The sequence below is a fragment of the Pristis pectinata genome, chromosome 40, assembly GCF_009764475.1.
Source record: "Pristis pectinata isolate sPriPec2 chromosome 40, sPriPec2.1.pri, whole genome shotgun sequence".
Lineage (NCBI taxonomy): Eukaryota > Metazoa > Chordata > Chondrichthyes > Rhinopristiformes > Pristidae > Pristis > Pristis pectinata.
Genome location: NC_067443.1, coordinates 1,068,830 through 1,086,947, shown reverse-complemented (window position 1 = coordinate 1,086,947; position 18,118 = coordinate 1,068,830). Strand labels below are relative to the sequence as shown.

Here is an 18,118-nt window from a genome sequence, read left to right as displayed (position 1 = left end):
AGGATGTTTCCGTCAGTAGCAGAGTCCAAGATCTGAAGGCACAGCCTCAGAATAAAGGGACGTCCCTTTAAAACTGAGATGAGGAGGAATTTCTTCAGCCAGAGGGTGGTAAATCTGTAGAATTCATTGCCGCAGATGCCTGCGGAGACCAAGTATTTAAGGCAGAGATTGATAGATTATTGATTGGTAAGGGAGTTGTTACTGGGAGAAGGCGGGAGAATGGGGTTGGAAAAAAAAATCAGCCACAATTAAACGGTGGAGCAGACTCGATAGGCGAATGCCTTATTCACCAACATGTCTACCTGTGTCGCCACTTTCAAAGAACCGTGTACCTGTATCCCTAGCTCTTTCTGTTGTACAACACTCCCTAGGGCCAATTATTTACTGTGTAAGTCCTGCCCTGGTTTATCTTATTAAGATGCAACATTCGCATTTATCTGAACTAAACTCCATCTGCCATTCCTTGGCCCACTGGCCCAGTTGATCAAGATCCCATTGTAATCTTGGATAACATTTTTCAATGTCCGCTATACCACTAATTTTAGTGTCATCTGCAAACTTACTAACCGTGCCATCAACATTCTCATCCAAATTGTTAATATAAATGACAACAGAAGAGGAACCAGCACTGATCCCTCCGGCACATCACTGGCCACAGACCTCCAATCTGTAAAACAACTCTCCATCACAACCCTCTGTCTCCTACCGTCAAGCCAATTTTGTATTCCGGGGGCTAGTTCACCCTGGATCCCACATGATCTAAATTTCAGGACTAGCCTACCATGCGATACCTTGTCAAAGACCTTGCTAAAGTCCATATAGACAGCAACTGTCACACTTCCTGGCCACTACTTCAAAAAAAACTCAACCAAGCTATGAGACCTGATTTCCCATGCACAAAGCCATGCTGACTCTCCCTAATCAGTCCTTGCCTTTCCAAATGCATGTTGATCTTGTCTCTCAGAATCCCTTCCAATAACTTACCCACCACTGATAGAACCATAGAACAATATGGCAAAATACAGGCCCTTCGGCCCACCATGTTGTGCCGCCCTTCAAACCATACCTAAGACTATCTAACCCCTTCCTCCCACATATCCCTCTAACTTAAGTTCCTCCCTATGCTTATCTAACAATCTCTTGAACTTGTCCAATGTATCAGCCTCCACCACCACCCCAGGCAGCGCATTCCATGCACCAACCACTCTCTGGGTGAAACACCTCCATCTGACATCATCCTTGAACTTCCCACCCAATACCTTAAAGCCACGTCCTCTTGTTTTGGGCATTGGCGCCCTGGGAAAGAGGCTGTCCACTCGATCTGTTCCTCTCAATATCTTGTATACCTCTATCATGTCTTCCCTCATTCTCCTTCTCTCCAATGAGAACAGCCCTAGCTCCTTTAGTCTCTCCTCATAATCCATACTCTCTAATCCAGGCAGCATCCTGGTAAATCTCTTCTGCACCCTTTACAACGCCTCCACATCCTTCCTATAATGAGGCAACCAGAACTGGACACTACTCCAAGTGTGACCTAACCAGAGTTTTGTAAAGCTGCATCATCACTTTGCGGCTCTTAAACTTGATCCCCCGACTTATGAAAGCTAACATCCCGTAAGCTTTCTTAACTACCCTATCCACCTGCGATGCAAATTTCAGTGATCTGTGGATATGAACCCCCAGATCCCACTGTTCCTCTACACTACCCAGAATCCTGCCATTTACCTTGTACTCTGCCTTGGAGTTTGTCCTTCCAAAGTGTACTACCTCACACTTCTCTGGATTGAACTCCATCTGCCACTTGTCAGCCCAGCTCTGCATCCTATCAATATCCCTCTGCAAGCTTCTACAGCCCTCCACACTATCCACAACACCACCGATCTTTGTGTCATCTGCAAACTTGCTAACCCAGCCTTCCACCCCTTCATCTAAGTCATTAATAAATATCACAAAAAGTAGAGGTCCCAGAACCGATCCCTGCAGGACACCACTAGTCACTGCCCTCCAATCCGAATGCACTCCCTCCACCACAACCCTCTGCTTTCTACAGGCAAGCCAATTTTGAATCCACACGGCCAAGCTTCCCCGGATCGCTTGGCCTCTGACCTTCTGAAGAAGTCTACCGTGCGGAACCTTGTCAAACGCCTTACTAAAATCCATGTAGACCACATCCACTGCACTACCCTTGTCGTCCCGAAATTAATTTTCCCCTTCTGTCGGCTGTAAGTAACACAGTGCCACGAGGTCGATTCGAACAAATACCTTTATTAACAGTGCACCGCTAGGAGAATTCTCTTCAGCACTCACTAAGAGTCGCTTTCCGAGTTCTCACCACAGAAAAGGCAGACAGACATTTATACAGGAATTGTCACGCACATCCCATGTATACGGCGCCGTGAGTTTCGGTCAAGCTATAGAGATCCCGAGACAGCTATCACACCTCTTGTCTTAGTATAATTGAGTTATAATCAAGGCATTCAAAGGCAGGTATCACCCTTCATTGTTTAGACCAAGCCTCCACCTCGATGTTGATTACACCCAGTATCGCCACAGTCTGACATAACGGAATGGTCCATTACCCGAAACAAAGGCAGTTAACATACTTAACGTTCCAACTTAACTAGTGGGTCAGCAGCTTGCTAGTCCTTGCTAGAGAAATATAAATGCATATATATAATTTTTGTTTATCAGTTACAGGTATGGTTGCAATTCTTAACCCTTCACTTCCTCACCCTCATCAATCTTCCTGGTCACCTCCTCAAAGAACCCTATCAGGCTTGTGAGGCAAGATCTTCCCTTCACAAAGCCATGCTGGCTGTCCCTAATTAGTCCATGTTTCTCCAAATCCTCATAGATCCTATCTGTTACCCACCACAGACGTAAGGATCACCGGTCTGTAATTCCCTGGACTATCCCTACTACCTTTTTTTGAATAAGGGGGCAACATTCGCCACCCTCCAGTACCATCCCCGTTGACAACAAGGACTCAACAAAGATCCTAACCAATGGTTCAGCAATCTCCTCCCTCGCCTCATGGAACAGCCTGGGGAATATTCTGTCAGGCTCCGGGGATATATCTGTCCTAATATTTTCTAACAACACCAATACATCGTCTCTCTTAATACCTACATACTCTAGAACATTACCCTCACCTACACTGTTCTCAGCATCATCAAGACCCCTCTCCTTGGTGAATACTGAAGAGAAGTATTCATTGAGAACCTCTCCCACTTCCACAGCTTCCAGCCACCTTTGTCTTTAATTGGACCTACCTTTACCCTAGCCATCCTTCTGCTCTTTACGTACAAGAAAAAAGCCTTGGGATTTTCCTTAACCCTACTCACCAAAACCTTTTCATGTCTCCTTCTCGCTCTCCTCAGCCCTTTCTTAAGTTCCTTCCTTGCTACTCTATATTCCTCATGAGCCCTGTCCGATCCTTGCTGCTTACACTCTATGTATGCTGCCCTCTTCTTCCTAACTAGTTGTTCCACCTCTCTCGTCACCCTACCATTCCTTCTCTGCCTCACCGGGACAAATTTATCCCTAACATCCTGCAAAAGATCCCTGAACATCGACCACACCTTCATAGTACATTTCCCTTCAAAAATGTCACCCCAGTTTACACTCCCAAGTTCTTGCCTTATAGCCTCATAATTTGCCTTCCCCCAATTAAATATCTTCCCGTCCTCTTTGCTCCTGTCCCTGTCCATGACAATTCTAAAGGTTATGGAGCAATGGTCACTGTCCCCCAAATGCTCACCCACCAATAGATCTGTCACCTGTCCCGGTTCATTACCTAAAACTAGATCTAATATGGCATTCCCTCTAGTCGGCCTGTCAACGTACTGTGACAGGAATCTGTCCTGGACACACTTAACAAACTGCGCCCCGTCTAAACCCTTGGCACTAAGTAGGTGCCAATCAATATTTGGATAGATGAAGTCTCCCATTATAATAACCCTGTTATTTTCGCATCTCTCCAAAAACTGCCTCCCAATCTGCTCCTCAGTATCCCTACTGCTACGGGGGGCCTATAGAATACTCCCAGCAGGGTAACTGCCCCTTTCTTATTCTTAACTTCCACCCATATTGATTCTAGAGAGGATCCTTCTATATTATCTACTCTTTCTGCAGCTGTAACAGTGTCCCTGACCAGTATCGCCACCCCTCTTCCTCCTCTCCCCCCCCCCCCATCCCTTTTTAAAACACTGAAAACCAGGAATATTCAATATCCATTCCTGCCCCAATGTCAGCCATGTCTCTGTAATAGCCACAATATCATAGTCCTGTGTACTTATCCAAGCTCTCAGTTCATCTCCCTTATTTCTGATGCTTCTCGCATTCAAGTAAATGCACTTCAGCCCATCCACCTTACTACTTTTGTAGCCTGTACTCTGCTTCTCCTTCCTCAAAGCCTCTCTACCTGTCAGATCTGACTTTTCCCCATCCCCTTCTTCCTCTGACCTACTCCTCCGGTTCCCTTCCCCCTCGCAATCTAGTTTAAACCCTCCTGAACCACCCTAGCAAACCTGGCTGCAAGGACATTGGCCCCCCTCAAGTTCGGGTGTAACCTGTCCTCTCCGTACAGGTCCCACCTTCCCCAGAAGAGATCCCAATGATACAAAAATCTAAAACCCTCCCTCCTGCACCAACTTCTCAGCCACACATTTATCTGCCATCTCCTCCTATTCCTACCTTCACTATCGCGTGGCACTGGCAGCAACCCTGAGATCGCTACCCTCGAGGTCCTGTCCTTCAGCCTTCTGCCTAGCTCCCTAAACTCACTTTTCAGGACCTCATCCCTCTTCCCACCTATGTCGTTGGTACCAACATGAACCACGACTTCTGGTTGTTCTCCCTCCTGCTCTAGAATCCTGTGGACCCGATCAGTGACATCCAGGACCCTGGCACCTGGGAGGCAACATACCATCCGGGATTCATGCTCACTGCCACAGAACCTCCTATCTGTTTCCCTGACTATCGAGTCCCCTATCACTACTGCCTTCCTCTTGTCCCTTCCCTTCTGAGCAGCAGGACCGGTCCCAGTGCCATAGACCTGGATACTGCTGCAAGGCCCCGGCAGGTCATCTCCCTCAACAGACTCCAAAGTGGAAAACCTGTTACTGAGGGGAACAGCCTCCGGGGTTCTCTGCTCTATCTGTCTGTTTGTTTTCTTTTTCCTTTTCCCTCCCATGACAGTCACCCTTCTATCTACTTCCTGGACTCCAGAATTACCTGCTCTAAGGGAGATGACCGTCTCCTTATGTACAATATCTACAAAACTCTCCCCCTCCCTGATGCTGCGCAGTGTTTGAAGGTGTAACTCCAGCTCATCGATTTTGAGCCGAAGTTCCTCCAGCCTCAAGCACTTAGTGCAGATGTGGCCATCGTGGACTGCAGCAAGGTCCACGAGTTCCCACATCAAGCAGCTGCAGCACACTATCATGTCCTCCATCTGACCTAATTCCATTTTTTTTCCTCCTAGTTTTTCCTACTTAAATATTTATCACAGATAACAGGTAAACCTTACCTTTACCTACCTACCAGCTACTCACCTGCCTTACCCCTTTACACCGAAGCCCCTTAAGCCAAAGCCCGACCACTCTGCTGCCCGCTCCGATGCTGCCCGCTGGATGTGGCGGTTTGTTATGTTAGGCTCATTGGCCTGTAGTTCCTGGCTTGGTTCCCTGAGGACTGATCATTCAGGATCAGAGAGAGGGATGGTGAAACTAGCCGTGGGACAAGTGAGGTCAGAGGTACCTGTAGGGGAGAAGGGTTAGGAGTGGTATTGGAATCAAGAGCTGAGTTTGCTATTTTTGATGTGAGAAAGGAAGGGAAAAAAGTCACAATTGCAGTGGAGAATAAATGGAACTGCGGACCATGGCAGCTTTGAGAGTGAGTCAGTGTTGCAGAAAGAGGTGCCAATGCATGGCATTTAACGTGGATCTCAGGATGTGCTGAGAACACTGCTTCGAGAAGTGCTGATAGTTTGAACATACCTGTCATCTTGGGTGGGTCTGCATTGTGAAGGGTGGAATTTCAGTTGAAAACCATCTGAGGTGAATTGTAGCTAAAGACGTTTAAGAAAAGTGTCAAAGCAAATTTTGGTCAAAACCTTATCAAAGCAGGAAAGGAAATTGCCTGGATCACCCAGGGTAAACAAAGCAAAAGAGATGGCCAGTGGAACAGAGGGACTGAGGTGTGAAAGTTCATGTTTCCCTGAAAGTGGCTTTGCAGGTAGACAGGGAGGTGAAGAAGGCATTTGGCAGGCTGGCATTCACCAATCAGGGCACTTGAGTGTAAAAGTTGGGAGGTTGCAGGATGTTGGTCATAGAAACAGGCCCTTCAACCCAATTGGTCCATGCCAACCAAGATTCCCATTTGCCTGTGTTAGGCCCATATCCCTCTAAACCTTTGCAATAGGAACCTGAGGTGTAAATTTTTCACCCAGAGGGTGGTCTGTATATGGAACGAGCTGCCAGAGGAAATGATTGAGGCAGGTACATTAACAACATTTACAAAAGGACAGACAGTACATGGATAGGAAAGACTAAACACGGACATATGGGACGAGCTTAGATGGGCAACTTGGTCAGCATGGACCAGTTGGGCCGAAGGGTCTGTTTCCATACTGCATTGATCTATGACTGTAAATCCCACTGGAGAGCGGCAGAGAATTTCAAGATTGGCATACCTAAGAGAGGTGGCAGTCAGCTTGAATAGTAAATGAAAATTGAACAAAAACCCTGCTGATGCTGGAAATTGGAGCAGCATCAAAATGTTAGAGATGCTAGGACAGTCTCTTCATTTTTAATTATCTATGCAAACCATTAAACACATTCATCCTTATCCAAGCACCCTGCTTGTCTCATCTGAGAAAGGAACAGGATCGTATGCTTAATGTTTCAGGGTTTCGATGTTTTAGAAAAGATAGAGAGGGAGGTAAAGGGGGGGAGGGGTTGCACTGTCAATCAGGGACAATATCACAACTACACTCAGAGGGGACATAATGGAGGGCTCATCCATTGAGCCTGTATGGGTAGAACTCAAAAATAAGAAAGGTGCAATCACTCTGCTGGCATTATACTGCAGAGCCGCCGGGACACTGAGGAACAGAAATGCAGGCAGATTAGGGAAAGGTGTAAAAACAACTGGGTTATTGTTGTGGGTGACTTCAACTTCCCTAATATAGACTGGGACCTCTTTCGTGCATGAGGTTTTTAACAGAATTTGCTGGGGGTATCCAGGAGGGTTTCTTAAATCAGTATGTAGATAGTCCAACAAGAGGAGGGGCCGTACTGGACCCGATGACTGACCTTTCAGTGGGGGAACAGTGACCACAACTCCATAAGTTTTGATAGCTGTAGATAAGGATAAGAATGGACCTTGTGGGAGAGTTAAATTGGAGCAGGACAACTTCCAAGAGTATTGGACAGGAACTAGGGAGAGTTAATTGGGAACAGCCATTTTTGGGCAAGTCCACATCTGACATGTGAGTGGTGTTTAAAGACCGACTGGAGAGCACAGGATGTTCCTGTAAGAAGGAAGAATAAGGATGGCGAGGTAAGGGAAACTTGGATGTCGAGAGAGGTGGTGAATTTAGTCAAGAAGAAAAAGGAAGCGTATGTAAGGTTTAGGCAGCTAAAATTAAGCAGAGCATTTGAGGATTATAAGGAAGCTGGAAAAGAACGAGAAGGGAATGAGAAGAGCTGGGAGGGCCCATGAAAAGTGCTTGGCAAATAGGATGAAAGAGAATCCTAAAGTATTCTATACATCCATCAAGAGCAAAAAGATAGTGTTGGGTCTCTTAAGGAACATTATGGTGGTAGATCCCCAGGGCCTGCTGGAATATACCCCAAGTTATCGAGAGAAGCAAGTGATGAGATCGCTGGGGCTTTGACCAAGATCTTCGTGTCCTCTCTGGCCCCAGGCAAGGTCTCAGAGGATTGGTGAGTAGCTACTCTTGTTCCGTTATTCAAGAAGGGAAATCAAGATAATCCTGGAGACTATAGACAGGCGAGTCTCACGTCAACGGTGGGGAAGATATTAGAGAGGATTCTTAGGGATAGGATTTATGAGCATTTGGAAAACTGTGGCCTGATTAGATACAGTAAGCATGACTCTGTGCAGGGCAAGTGTGTCTTACTAACTTGAGTTATTGGAAGAGGTAATGAAGGTGATTGATGAAGGTAGAGCTGTGGATGTCATCTACATGGATTTTAGTAAGTGTTTGACAAGGTCCCTCGTAGGGGGCTCATCTGGAAGATCAAGCTGCATGGGATCCACAGTGACTCGGCCGTTTGGATTCGGAATTGGCTCGCCCGTAGAAGACAGTGGTCGATGGGAGTTATTCTGGCTGGAGGTGCGTGACCGGTGGTGTTGCGCAGGGATCCGTACCGGGATCTCTGCTGTTTGTGATGTATATATAAATGACCTGGATGAAAATGTAGATGGGTGGATTAGCAAGTTGACAGACAATAACAAAGATTGCTGGTGTTGTGGATAGTGTAGGAGGTTGCCAAAGGATACCGCGGGAGATGGATCGGTTGAAGATATGGGCGGAGAAATGGCAGATGGAGTTTAATCCAGGCAAGTGTGAGGTGTTACACTTTGGGAGATCAAATGTAAAGGGACAGTGCACTGTTAATGGCAGGACCCTTAATAGTCTTGATGTACAGAGGGACCTTGGGGTCCAAGTCCATTGCTCTCTGAAAGTGACTTACAAAGATTGACAGGGTGGTAAAGCATGGGTATGGCATGCCTGCCTTTATTAGTTGAGGTATTGAGTTCAAGAGTTGGGAAGTTATGTTGCAGCTGGATCGGCCTCATCTGGAGTATTGCATTCAGTTCTGGTCGCCCTGTTACAGGAAGGATGTGGAGGCTTTGGAGAGGGCGCAGAAGAGGTTCACCAGGATGCTGCCTGGGTTAAAGGGTATGAGCTATAAGGAGAGGTTGGACAAACTTGGGTTGTTTTCTCTGGAGCAGCGGAGATGTGATAGAGGTGTATAAGTGTAAGATTATGAGAGACATAGAGTAGACAGCCGGTATCTTTTTCCCAGGATTAGAATGTCTAATACTAGATGGCATGCATTTAAGGTGAGAGAGGAAATGTTCAAAGGAGATGTGTGGGGCTCTTGGATAGGCAAATGAGTGTGCACGGAATGGAGGGAGATAGGCACTGTGTCGGCAGAACAGATTAGTTAGGCATTTAGTTACTAGTTTAATTAGTTCGGCACAACATCGTGGGCTGAAAGGTCTGTTCCTGTGCTGTACTGTTCTATGTTCTAGACGTTATAATTCAGCTATGCAGGCAGTTTTGCACTGTATCGATTGCAGGAGCCCCCTGTTATTGCTGTTTTCATTGCATAACTGCTTCCCTTCTCTTCGCTTTGGCCTGATCTAAGTCAGCCCTCCTGGGAAAGAGCTAAGGTCATTGCGTGGCAAACAAGCCTGTGTTTTGATGACACAGGTGGCAAACAAGCCTGTCCTGAGAAGTCTATACGTGTGCAATGAGTGTAAAGCTTTCGAGTCCTGCTGATCATTAAAGTTGTGGGACTGTTGCCTCTCCTTAACTGGGCTTGAAAGTGACCAAGTGGAATTTGATTGCCAACCTTCCTGCTCTTACATACTTCTTTTCATGTCCCACTCGCAACGCTCCACTCTTTTCTCCAAAATGCCAGTGCTAGAGTGTGGCTTTGTAGCCTCTGACAGCCTTGCAGTATCTTGCATTAGTGGCTAGTCTTTCTGGAGACTGCTTGGCATTTGTCTCTGGTTGATATTATCCAGAGAGTTTGGATCGTTGGTATCCTGGCGATGCAGACTTCAGCTGGTTTGGTGTGTTGCCCCGTTGTCCAGGGTGTGCAGTCCATTGAGATCCTTACTCCAGTAAAACCTTTTAAGGAGGTGCAGGCATGAAAGGAGGAACCACTACCCCACACAAAAGATGGGAAACATTATCAACCCTTTGCTTAAAACAGCCAAAAAATATCAAAAACCGAGGTTGATGTGCTCCTTCACAAATGTGTTTAAGGATTGCAGAACCGACTGGAGCAATAGCCCAGATCAACCATGATCCAATGGAATGACAGAGAGCTGGATTGTTTCCTCCTGGTCATTTGTTCCTTTCAAAATATTGCTTTCTATCAGGTAATCACTGCCTGCTGATCAAGGGTTTGCTGCCTTCCCCATGACCGGAGCATTTTCTGAAAGTATCACTAAATTATTTTGTGAGCTGTACTGATTTTGTTCAGGATCCTGTTTGAACTCAATTCCAAGCTTGTTATTTTTAAGTTGATCAAGATGAGACTAAAGATTTACTTTCCTAAGGATGCCCAGATTTGTGTATGGTCTCCGGTGCCTTCCCTGGTCTCACGTGTACTCCTTCACAAGATGTACCTGCTGAATTTAAGCCATTTGTGTTCCTGGTTATAACTAGTCCTTCCTGTGAACACCCAGGTCTGAATAGGAAGTTTGAACTGTTTGGCATTAAAATATACTGTTTAAAATATATTGGTGAAGGACATTGTTGTGTATGGCAGTGAGTTCAGTCCTGGGATGGTGATTGAGGTATAAGATAAATCGCCTCTGATCCTATCCTGATTTATTGTACCGTTCCCGCAGGGGTCAGGCTCAGCTGCCACGTACTGCACGGTTGAAAAACCTGTCAGTGCTTTCAAGGGTCACACATGAAGCATGAGTGGTCTTCAGGCAAAGAGATCTCTTCCCCCAGCACTTCCCAGAATCAGTTCCTTGCTGGAGACCAGTTGAACTGGTCCCAGACAAACCACTGCAAAGTTTGTTCTGGCTGTTTCAGTAGGCTAAGGCTCTTTTGAACTTGTGTAAAATCACCCACAGCTATTGGAAGAAGAGTGTGGGGAGATGTCCTGGACAGATTTATTCCTTTAGTAACTAAAGCAGATGATCTGTTGTTTGTCAGGTGCTTGTGAACTTTGACTGGAATATTGTGATTAAGAAATTGGTTGCTTTACAACAGATGGCAGAGAGAGGGAGATTATGTCCTTTCCTTATGTGTCTCCCCGCCCACAGCTGGAGTAGGTTGGTTAAGCCAAAGCTTGACAGTCACATTGCAGTAAAATCTTGCTGATCCTTTGAAAAAAAAAGTTGCCATCATTTCTGCTTTTTGTTTTGCTCCCATGTAGTTTAAAGATGAAATATCCAAACGGTTCAAGGCAAAGCAGGAACAGCTGGTGCTCATTTTCGCTGGGAAGATTCTGAAGGATGGTGATACGCTCAGCCAGCATGGCATAAAGGATGGGCTCACAGTGCATTTGGTAATAAAGACAGCACAGAGGTAAGTGCTTTCAGCATGCTGGTTCAGCTGCCAAAGTGTGTGGGCTCCTCGAGCCACGTTTGCACAGAGACTGCAGTCCATTTGTTCCATTCGTGTTCTGTTATGTGGCTGCTCAAGTGTCCCGGTTACCCGCTGCCAGTCGATGAGTTCAAACCTCCTTAGTTATTTAAGAAGACAATGCATTTCAGCAATGCTCGTAGAACTTGATCCGGAGGATGCAGCTGCCACTGACGTTAACAAATGATGCAGCAGAGATAAATGGAAAATGTTGGTAACGATTGATAGTAGTAAACTACTAACAGCGAAGTGATAACTGAGTACGGATTGAGAGGAAGCAGTGAATTTCAGTGCAACTTAGTTGTTCTGTTTGGCCTCCCCCCGTCCCAAAAGAAAGTATAAACTCTTGTGTTGACGCAGTGTGTAGGTTGCCCCTTGTCAATCTGCATCAAGGTGTCTTTGGTTCCCATTTCTTGCTGCAGGATTGGACTGATCTCGAGCATCTATTTGAGTACTTGCTCACGTACTGCAAAATCTACACCCATTATCCCAACTTTTACTTTGGTTCCCGAGAAGCTAATAATTGTCTCACTCGGCCCAACTTTGAACATTTGTGTGACAGAGACCATCATGTCCTTCTGCTTATCTCATGGAGAGCTTATTGTGGGTGAAAGAGAGTGGCAACTCCAGGAGGTGTGAGCAGAGGGCGTCAGATACCCCCACCGATCTACACTGTGCTTTCAGTCAGGTGCTGAGTAGTATTACCCAATGTTTGTGCTGGAACCGCCACCACCCTCTTCTCCCCTCCCGACCCATCTACAGTTCCATGCATTCCAGCTTTATGCTGCAGATTCTTTTGAGACAGTGACGGTGTACCTTTCACCCATTCCCCATGTTATTGATGGCTCCAGATCCATGTTCTTTGCTGTCGTTGAGACCGAGGTAAAGGTTTGAGGTAGGCACGTGCTGGAAAAGGAATCTCAATTTTGAATCTTAAGTACGTAGGTACACATTTTATTAGCTGCAGTATTCTTGTGTATCTAAGGTATATGGCAGTTTTAAACCCTCCTGACAGGCCTTTTGTTAAAAACAAGAACTTGGTTCTTTTTTTTAATGTTTATTCCACCTTTATTCTCCCTCTGGATTATTATAATTGATGTTTACCCTTACTGTAATTCCCTATATAGTTCTGGATTTCTCTCAACAAATGGGCCAATACCTTATGCAAGCAGGGCTTAAAGCAGTACATAGCTTGTGTCTACGACCGAAACTGTATCCAGAGCTAAACCTTCCTCCATTAAAACTGGCTGTAAATATTATCTGGTATCACCACCGATGGGTCACTAGCCCATATCATGAACTACAGACTGTATTCCCTTGTGGCTTATTCTTGGTTAATTAAGCACATTATCAGGCAGAGTTCACTGTTAGAAGGCGCTGGGGTCAAGCCTCATTCTGGAAACAAGCACAAAATCCGGGCTGTTGGTTTGGTGCAGGTTTGATTTGGGATCTTTTTAGATGATCCTTTTTAGATTACCCTTTTAGATGAGAGGTAAAATAGTGTTCTGTATGTGTTTCTCACTGAAATTATACCAGAGGCAACACTTAAGTTTGTTCACAAGTACAGCTCCCAGTTTCTCTCCAATTTTAATAGAGAAAGCTAATAAAACTTTACTGATACAGCTGATTTACAAAAATGCTACTTCTAGTTGGTCTTTTTTGAAACAGTTGCGATTGTAAAGTATGAACTGTGGTAGGTACACTGGGCGCTTGTAGTAACTCCGTGTGGCTGTGTCAAGCTTTGTAAATGCTCCAGTGAAGCATGTTGGACCATAAAAGCTCTGTTGTCCACACCTTTCCTGTGGCTCATGATATCAATTGTTCTACCACTATCATGTCCCTGCAGTTCCAGATGTTGTATCTTGTTGTTGGGACAGTTCCAAAGCTCTCCTGAGTTTGGAGGGCTGGGCGGTTACTCACCTACACCTTCAGTGAATGTTTGTGTGAAAATATTATCTGTCCATTTACGCTTGAATGAGACCCTGGGGACAGTGTTGCACAGTTGTTAAGTGCTGAGTGGAGAATGTATTCAAGGGAGTAAAACTTTGTACTTGGTGTGTTCTTTATGATGTGGAGATGATCTTCATTTGACGATACTTCCTGAGAAGGGGTTTTCGTCTCTTTGCCTGCTGAGGATGGGAGAGAATTTTTTCCACAGACCATTTGTGATTGATAGGCTGCTGTTGGTGCTTCACCATTGCTTAGACTAACGGAAGATCTTTGTCATTCATATTGTTAGCTGTTCGATTGTCACAGCACAGAAGGAAGCTATTGGGTCATCAAGTCCAGGCCAGCTCTGCAGACCTAAGTTTTCACCACTGATTTTGTAATGTGTCATTCTTAATGTGTCTGGCATTTTCACTCCTCTCCCTGTTTTCCAAGGTTGTACAGCTGTCAGCCCGGGTTTTTGTATACTAGATTTCTCTAAGCTGATCAGTGCACCTGAGGTTTTATTCACTCAAGCTGCTGGTCCGATATTGCTCCTGGTCCTTACCATCACAGAGTGAGCAGTACAGGAACGAGCAGTTGGGTCCACCTCATGCGTGTTACTGTTTGTCTTCTACACAAGCTAATCTGACCAGCATAGTGTTCAAATGCTTTCTCCCTTGGGTTTATCCAGCTTCCCCTTAAACGCATCTCTGCAAATCACCTCAGCCACTTACTGTGGGAGCAGGTCCCTTGTTCTCAGGCTTTCTGCAGAAAGAAATTTTCCTGAATTTCCAACTGGATTTGTTTGTATTTATGACCTCTAGCTCCAGCCTTCTCTGCTGTCAACACCTTTTAAGACCTCAGATTGGGTTAGGCCTCAGCCTTCTTTCTAAAGAAATGAGCTTCAGGATGTTCATTTAAGCCTCTGCCTTGCATTGTTCTTGTAAACCTCTCTTGCACTTTCTTGTGAGCCTGTGTAATGTGGGCACCAGTTCATTGATCTGCCCCATTAGGTGCTGTGATTTGTAAAGTGTAATTAATCAAAACAAACTTTATTATTGTGCCCCTTACATTTCGGTCGAAATGAACCTTACACTTTGGTTTGAGAGGAGACTGAATCTTTCAAGATGACATTTAAAATGAATGCAGGCTGGTGCTGAATATTTGTGCTCTGGACAGTGAAGATGTCAAATCTCCAGCAGGTACTGGATCTTGAGCCACCCAAATCACTGCCAAACCACTGCCATTACTTCTGAGGCTGTTCCTCTGGTTAGTCCAGACAGCAAAGCAGAAGGCTAACTCCATTCTCAGTAAAGGTCACAAAGTTAAGAATTTAGAAGCCACAGCTGCCATGCAGCAATCTGTTCAAACCACAGAAGAAAGCCTAGGTTCATGTCGACTCCCTAGGTGGGATTGTAAGTAGGGAGGAGGATGCAAAGAGTTTTCAAGGAGGAAAACGCAGTTGGAATACAATGTGGGTAAATGAGAGACCACCCACCACCCATTTTGGTGCACAAAACAGAAAAGCTGAGTTTTGATGAACATCTCATAAAATGGCTGTAACCATAAGATTTGCACCTCATTCTTGACTTCCGATAAACCTTCTGGACAACATCATCTCCAGATCTAACAGATCTCACCTGGGGTATTACGTGCAGTTATGGAATTATTTTAAAAAAAAGCCATATTTGGCATAGAAGGAGTGCAGCAAAGATTCACCTGATTGGTTCCTGGAATGTCATTTGCCTTATGAAGAGTGATTGAGTACAGTAGTTTAGAAGAATAAAGAACTCTAGCTAAGGAGTCTAGAAGTAGGGAGTGCAGTCTCAGAATAATGTTTAGGTCATTCTGGACAGAGAGGAGAAATTTCTGCACAGGGTGGTGAACCTTTAAAATTTGAAAAAAGGGCTGTGGGGACTTGGTCACAGAGTTCATTAAAAACTGAGGTAGATTTCTGGATATTAGGGGAACTGCGGAATGTGAGGATACTGTACGAAAGTGGAGCTGACGTAGATGATCAGCCATGATTTTGATAAATAGCAAAGCAGGCTCAAAGTGCCATGTGGTCTACTTGTGCTCCTAATTCCTATGTTAACATCTCTCAATCCTCCACACCACCCTACCATCCTAGTAGGGTAGGGTGGTCCTTGAGATCAAGGATGGCTTGCTTCCGGTCCAGCTCTCTAGGTTTTGAGCTGGCTGATTAATCTGCAGATCTGATGGGACAGGCAGGGTGGGTAGTTTGAGGCGATGCATTTCTTCTGCTTTTGATGCGTGGCTTCTGTGTGTTCCTAATGCATGGATGTGAGGTTCTCCTGCTACCTTTTCCACTTTGAACGGTTGTGGGCTGGAGATTCCCAGGAGTCAGTGGGAATGTTGCTTTTTTTTGGATGGTTTTGGAACATCCTTGGATCTTTTCCTGTATCCACATGGTAATCTCTTCTCATAACAGAGGTTGGATAGTGTCTGGCATCAGGCTTGTGAATGACGTGGCCTGGCAGTGGACATCGCTGTGGGTGAGTTGGCCTGGGAGAGGATTTTATGGAGATGGCACTGGTGATGTCTCTCCAACACATTGAGGTACCTGTTGTAGATAATCCAAATCTCTGAAGCATTTATAAGGGTAAGGTTCACAAGTAAGATGGTTTAGGCCACAAGAAAATAGGAGGAGGAGTAGGCCACTTGGCCCCTCTTGCTTGCCTGACCTGGCTGATTTGCCCTAGGCCTCAGGTCTTCTGTGCCAGTTCTTCATAGCCCTCAGTTTCCAAAAGTTATCTTCCTCCTCCTTAAATTCCCTCAGTGAGGTCGTCTCTACAATCCTTTGGGCAAGGAAATTCCAGAGATTCAGCACCCTCTGAAAGGAATTTTGTACACACCTTAGTTTTAAATGATTGCCCCCTTGTAACTATGTTTCCTTATTCGAGACTCTCCCAGTAGTGGAAATGTCTTGACATCAATTCTGTCATGTCCCCTGAGGACCTTGTATGCTTCAATAAGAACGTTCTTAATTTTTCTAAACCCCAAAGAATGCACATCCAACTTTAGCCCATTGCGAATGGACAGCCCTCTCATCCCAGGAGTTAGTCAAGTGCGTCTTTTCTGGACTGCCTCCAATGCTGGAATACCCTTCCTTTTAAATAAGGAGACCAGAACTGTACAGAGTACAGTGTATGTGGCTTCATCAATACCCTGTACAATTGTAACAGCACTTCCCCATTTCTCAACCCCTTGCAATAAAGGCCATTATGTCATTTGCCTTCCAACTACTTGCTGTACGTGCCAGCTAACTTATTGTGATTCGTACATGTATTTCACTCATTTGCAATCTCCCTCTGTTTGGATAATCGGCTGCCCTTTGATTCCTCTGACCTTGTACTTTCCCCTATTAACTTCCATTTGTCAAGTGTTCACCCATTCTGTCTTGCTGTAAAGTATCACTATCCTCATTGCAACGTGCTCTGCCACCTATTTTCATGTCGTTGGCAAACTCATACCTTACTCTCTGCCCCTCCTCCAAGGCATTAATAAATAATTGAGGGTCAAAAACTGATCCTTGGGACAATTCACTAGTTACATCTTTCCAGTCTGAAAAAGAGCCCTTTATCACAACTTGATGTGATAACCATTCTTCAATCCATTTCATACACGCCCCCAATACTGTGAGTCATCATGAGCAACAGACTTTTATTCAGCACTTTGTTAAATGCCTTGTAGAAATCCTATACACTTACATCTACAAGTTCCTTTCTATTGACTCTGCTTGCTACATCTTCAAAAAATGCTGACAAATTTGTTAAATGTGATTTCCCATTCATGCTGACAGCTTGGGTGCATTAGTTACATGGCTACCTATTTCTTCCTTGTCGGCATCTTGCCAACAGCCGATGTTAAACTAATTGGATTATAGTTTTGTTTCCCTCCAACGTTTGTCTCTTCCCTTAATCAATGGAGTCACAGTTATGGTTTTCTAGTCATTGGTACTCTCTCAAAACTTGTGAGTTTTGAAAAACTTCACCCAGTGACTGCACTGTTTCTGCAGCCACTTCCCATAAAGCTGTGGGGTGCAAACTGTCAAATGCTGGTGACTTGTCTAACTTTAGTTCCATTAGTTTTTTTCAATATCTTGTCCCTCATGATGTGGATGTTTACAAATTCTTTCATGCTATGGAAAATAGCCCATTTGTTATCTTTGGGATATTTGCTGTGTGCTCCATTGTGACGACTGATGCAAAGTATTGGTTTAAAGCACCTGCTGTTTCTCCATTTTCGATAATTAATTCCCCAATGTTAATATTTAGGGGTAGCGACACACTTAGCTCCTGCTGTATGTTTTGCTGTAACTTGCCAGTTTTCTCAGCATCAGTTTTTTCCTCCCATATTATCTTCTTTTTCTCTCGCTGCTGGTTCCTGAAAAATTTTGAGACTTCTATCTAACGCTACCTTTTGCCACTTTGTATGCTCTAGTTTTTTCTTTAATACTTTAGCTACAGATAGTTCATCACTGAGGCCTCGTAATTGGAATATATTTCTGCAGATCATTATTAAATAGCTGTTTAAATACCTGTCACTGCTCATCTGATCTTTCCTTTAACCTATTTTCTCAGTCCACTCTTGGATAGAAAAGGTTCCACTTCCGTAGGAGAAGTGCACTTTTCTGTAAAGCACTGCACCATTCTCCTTGATCAAAATTACCACTGCATTATTTTCACTTTCCTCACTTCCTTATCTGCAGGAATATCAGAACCCATTCTTGTCCCTTCAGCAGGCTCTCTGTTAATGCCACAACGTCATAATTGCACGTGGTTAATTGTGTCTGAGCTC

The 18,118-nt window shown here is 44.8% G+C and overlaps 1 protein-coding gene across 1 annotated transcript in view; it reads left to right on the top strand.

Moving 5' to 3' along the window:
- Nucleotides 1-18,118, top strand: part of ubqln4 (ubiquilin 4) — a 57,178-nt gene that overhangs the window by 17,251 nt on the left and 21,809 nt on the right. The window contains exon 2 of the mRNA XM_052045725.1: nucleotides 11,160-11,311. Within this exon, the coding sequence (XP_051901685.1) occupies nucleotides 11,160-11,311 (152 nt within the window). The remainder of the gene's footprint in view (nucleotides 1-11,159; nucleotides 11,312-18,118) is intronic.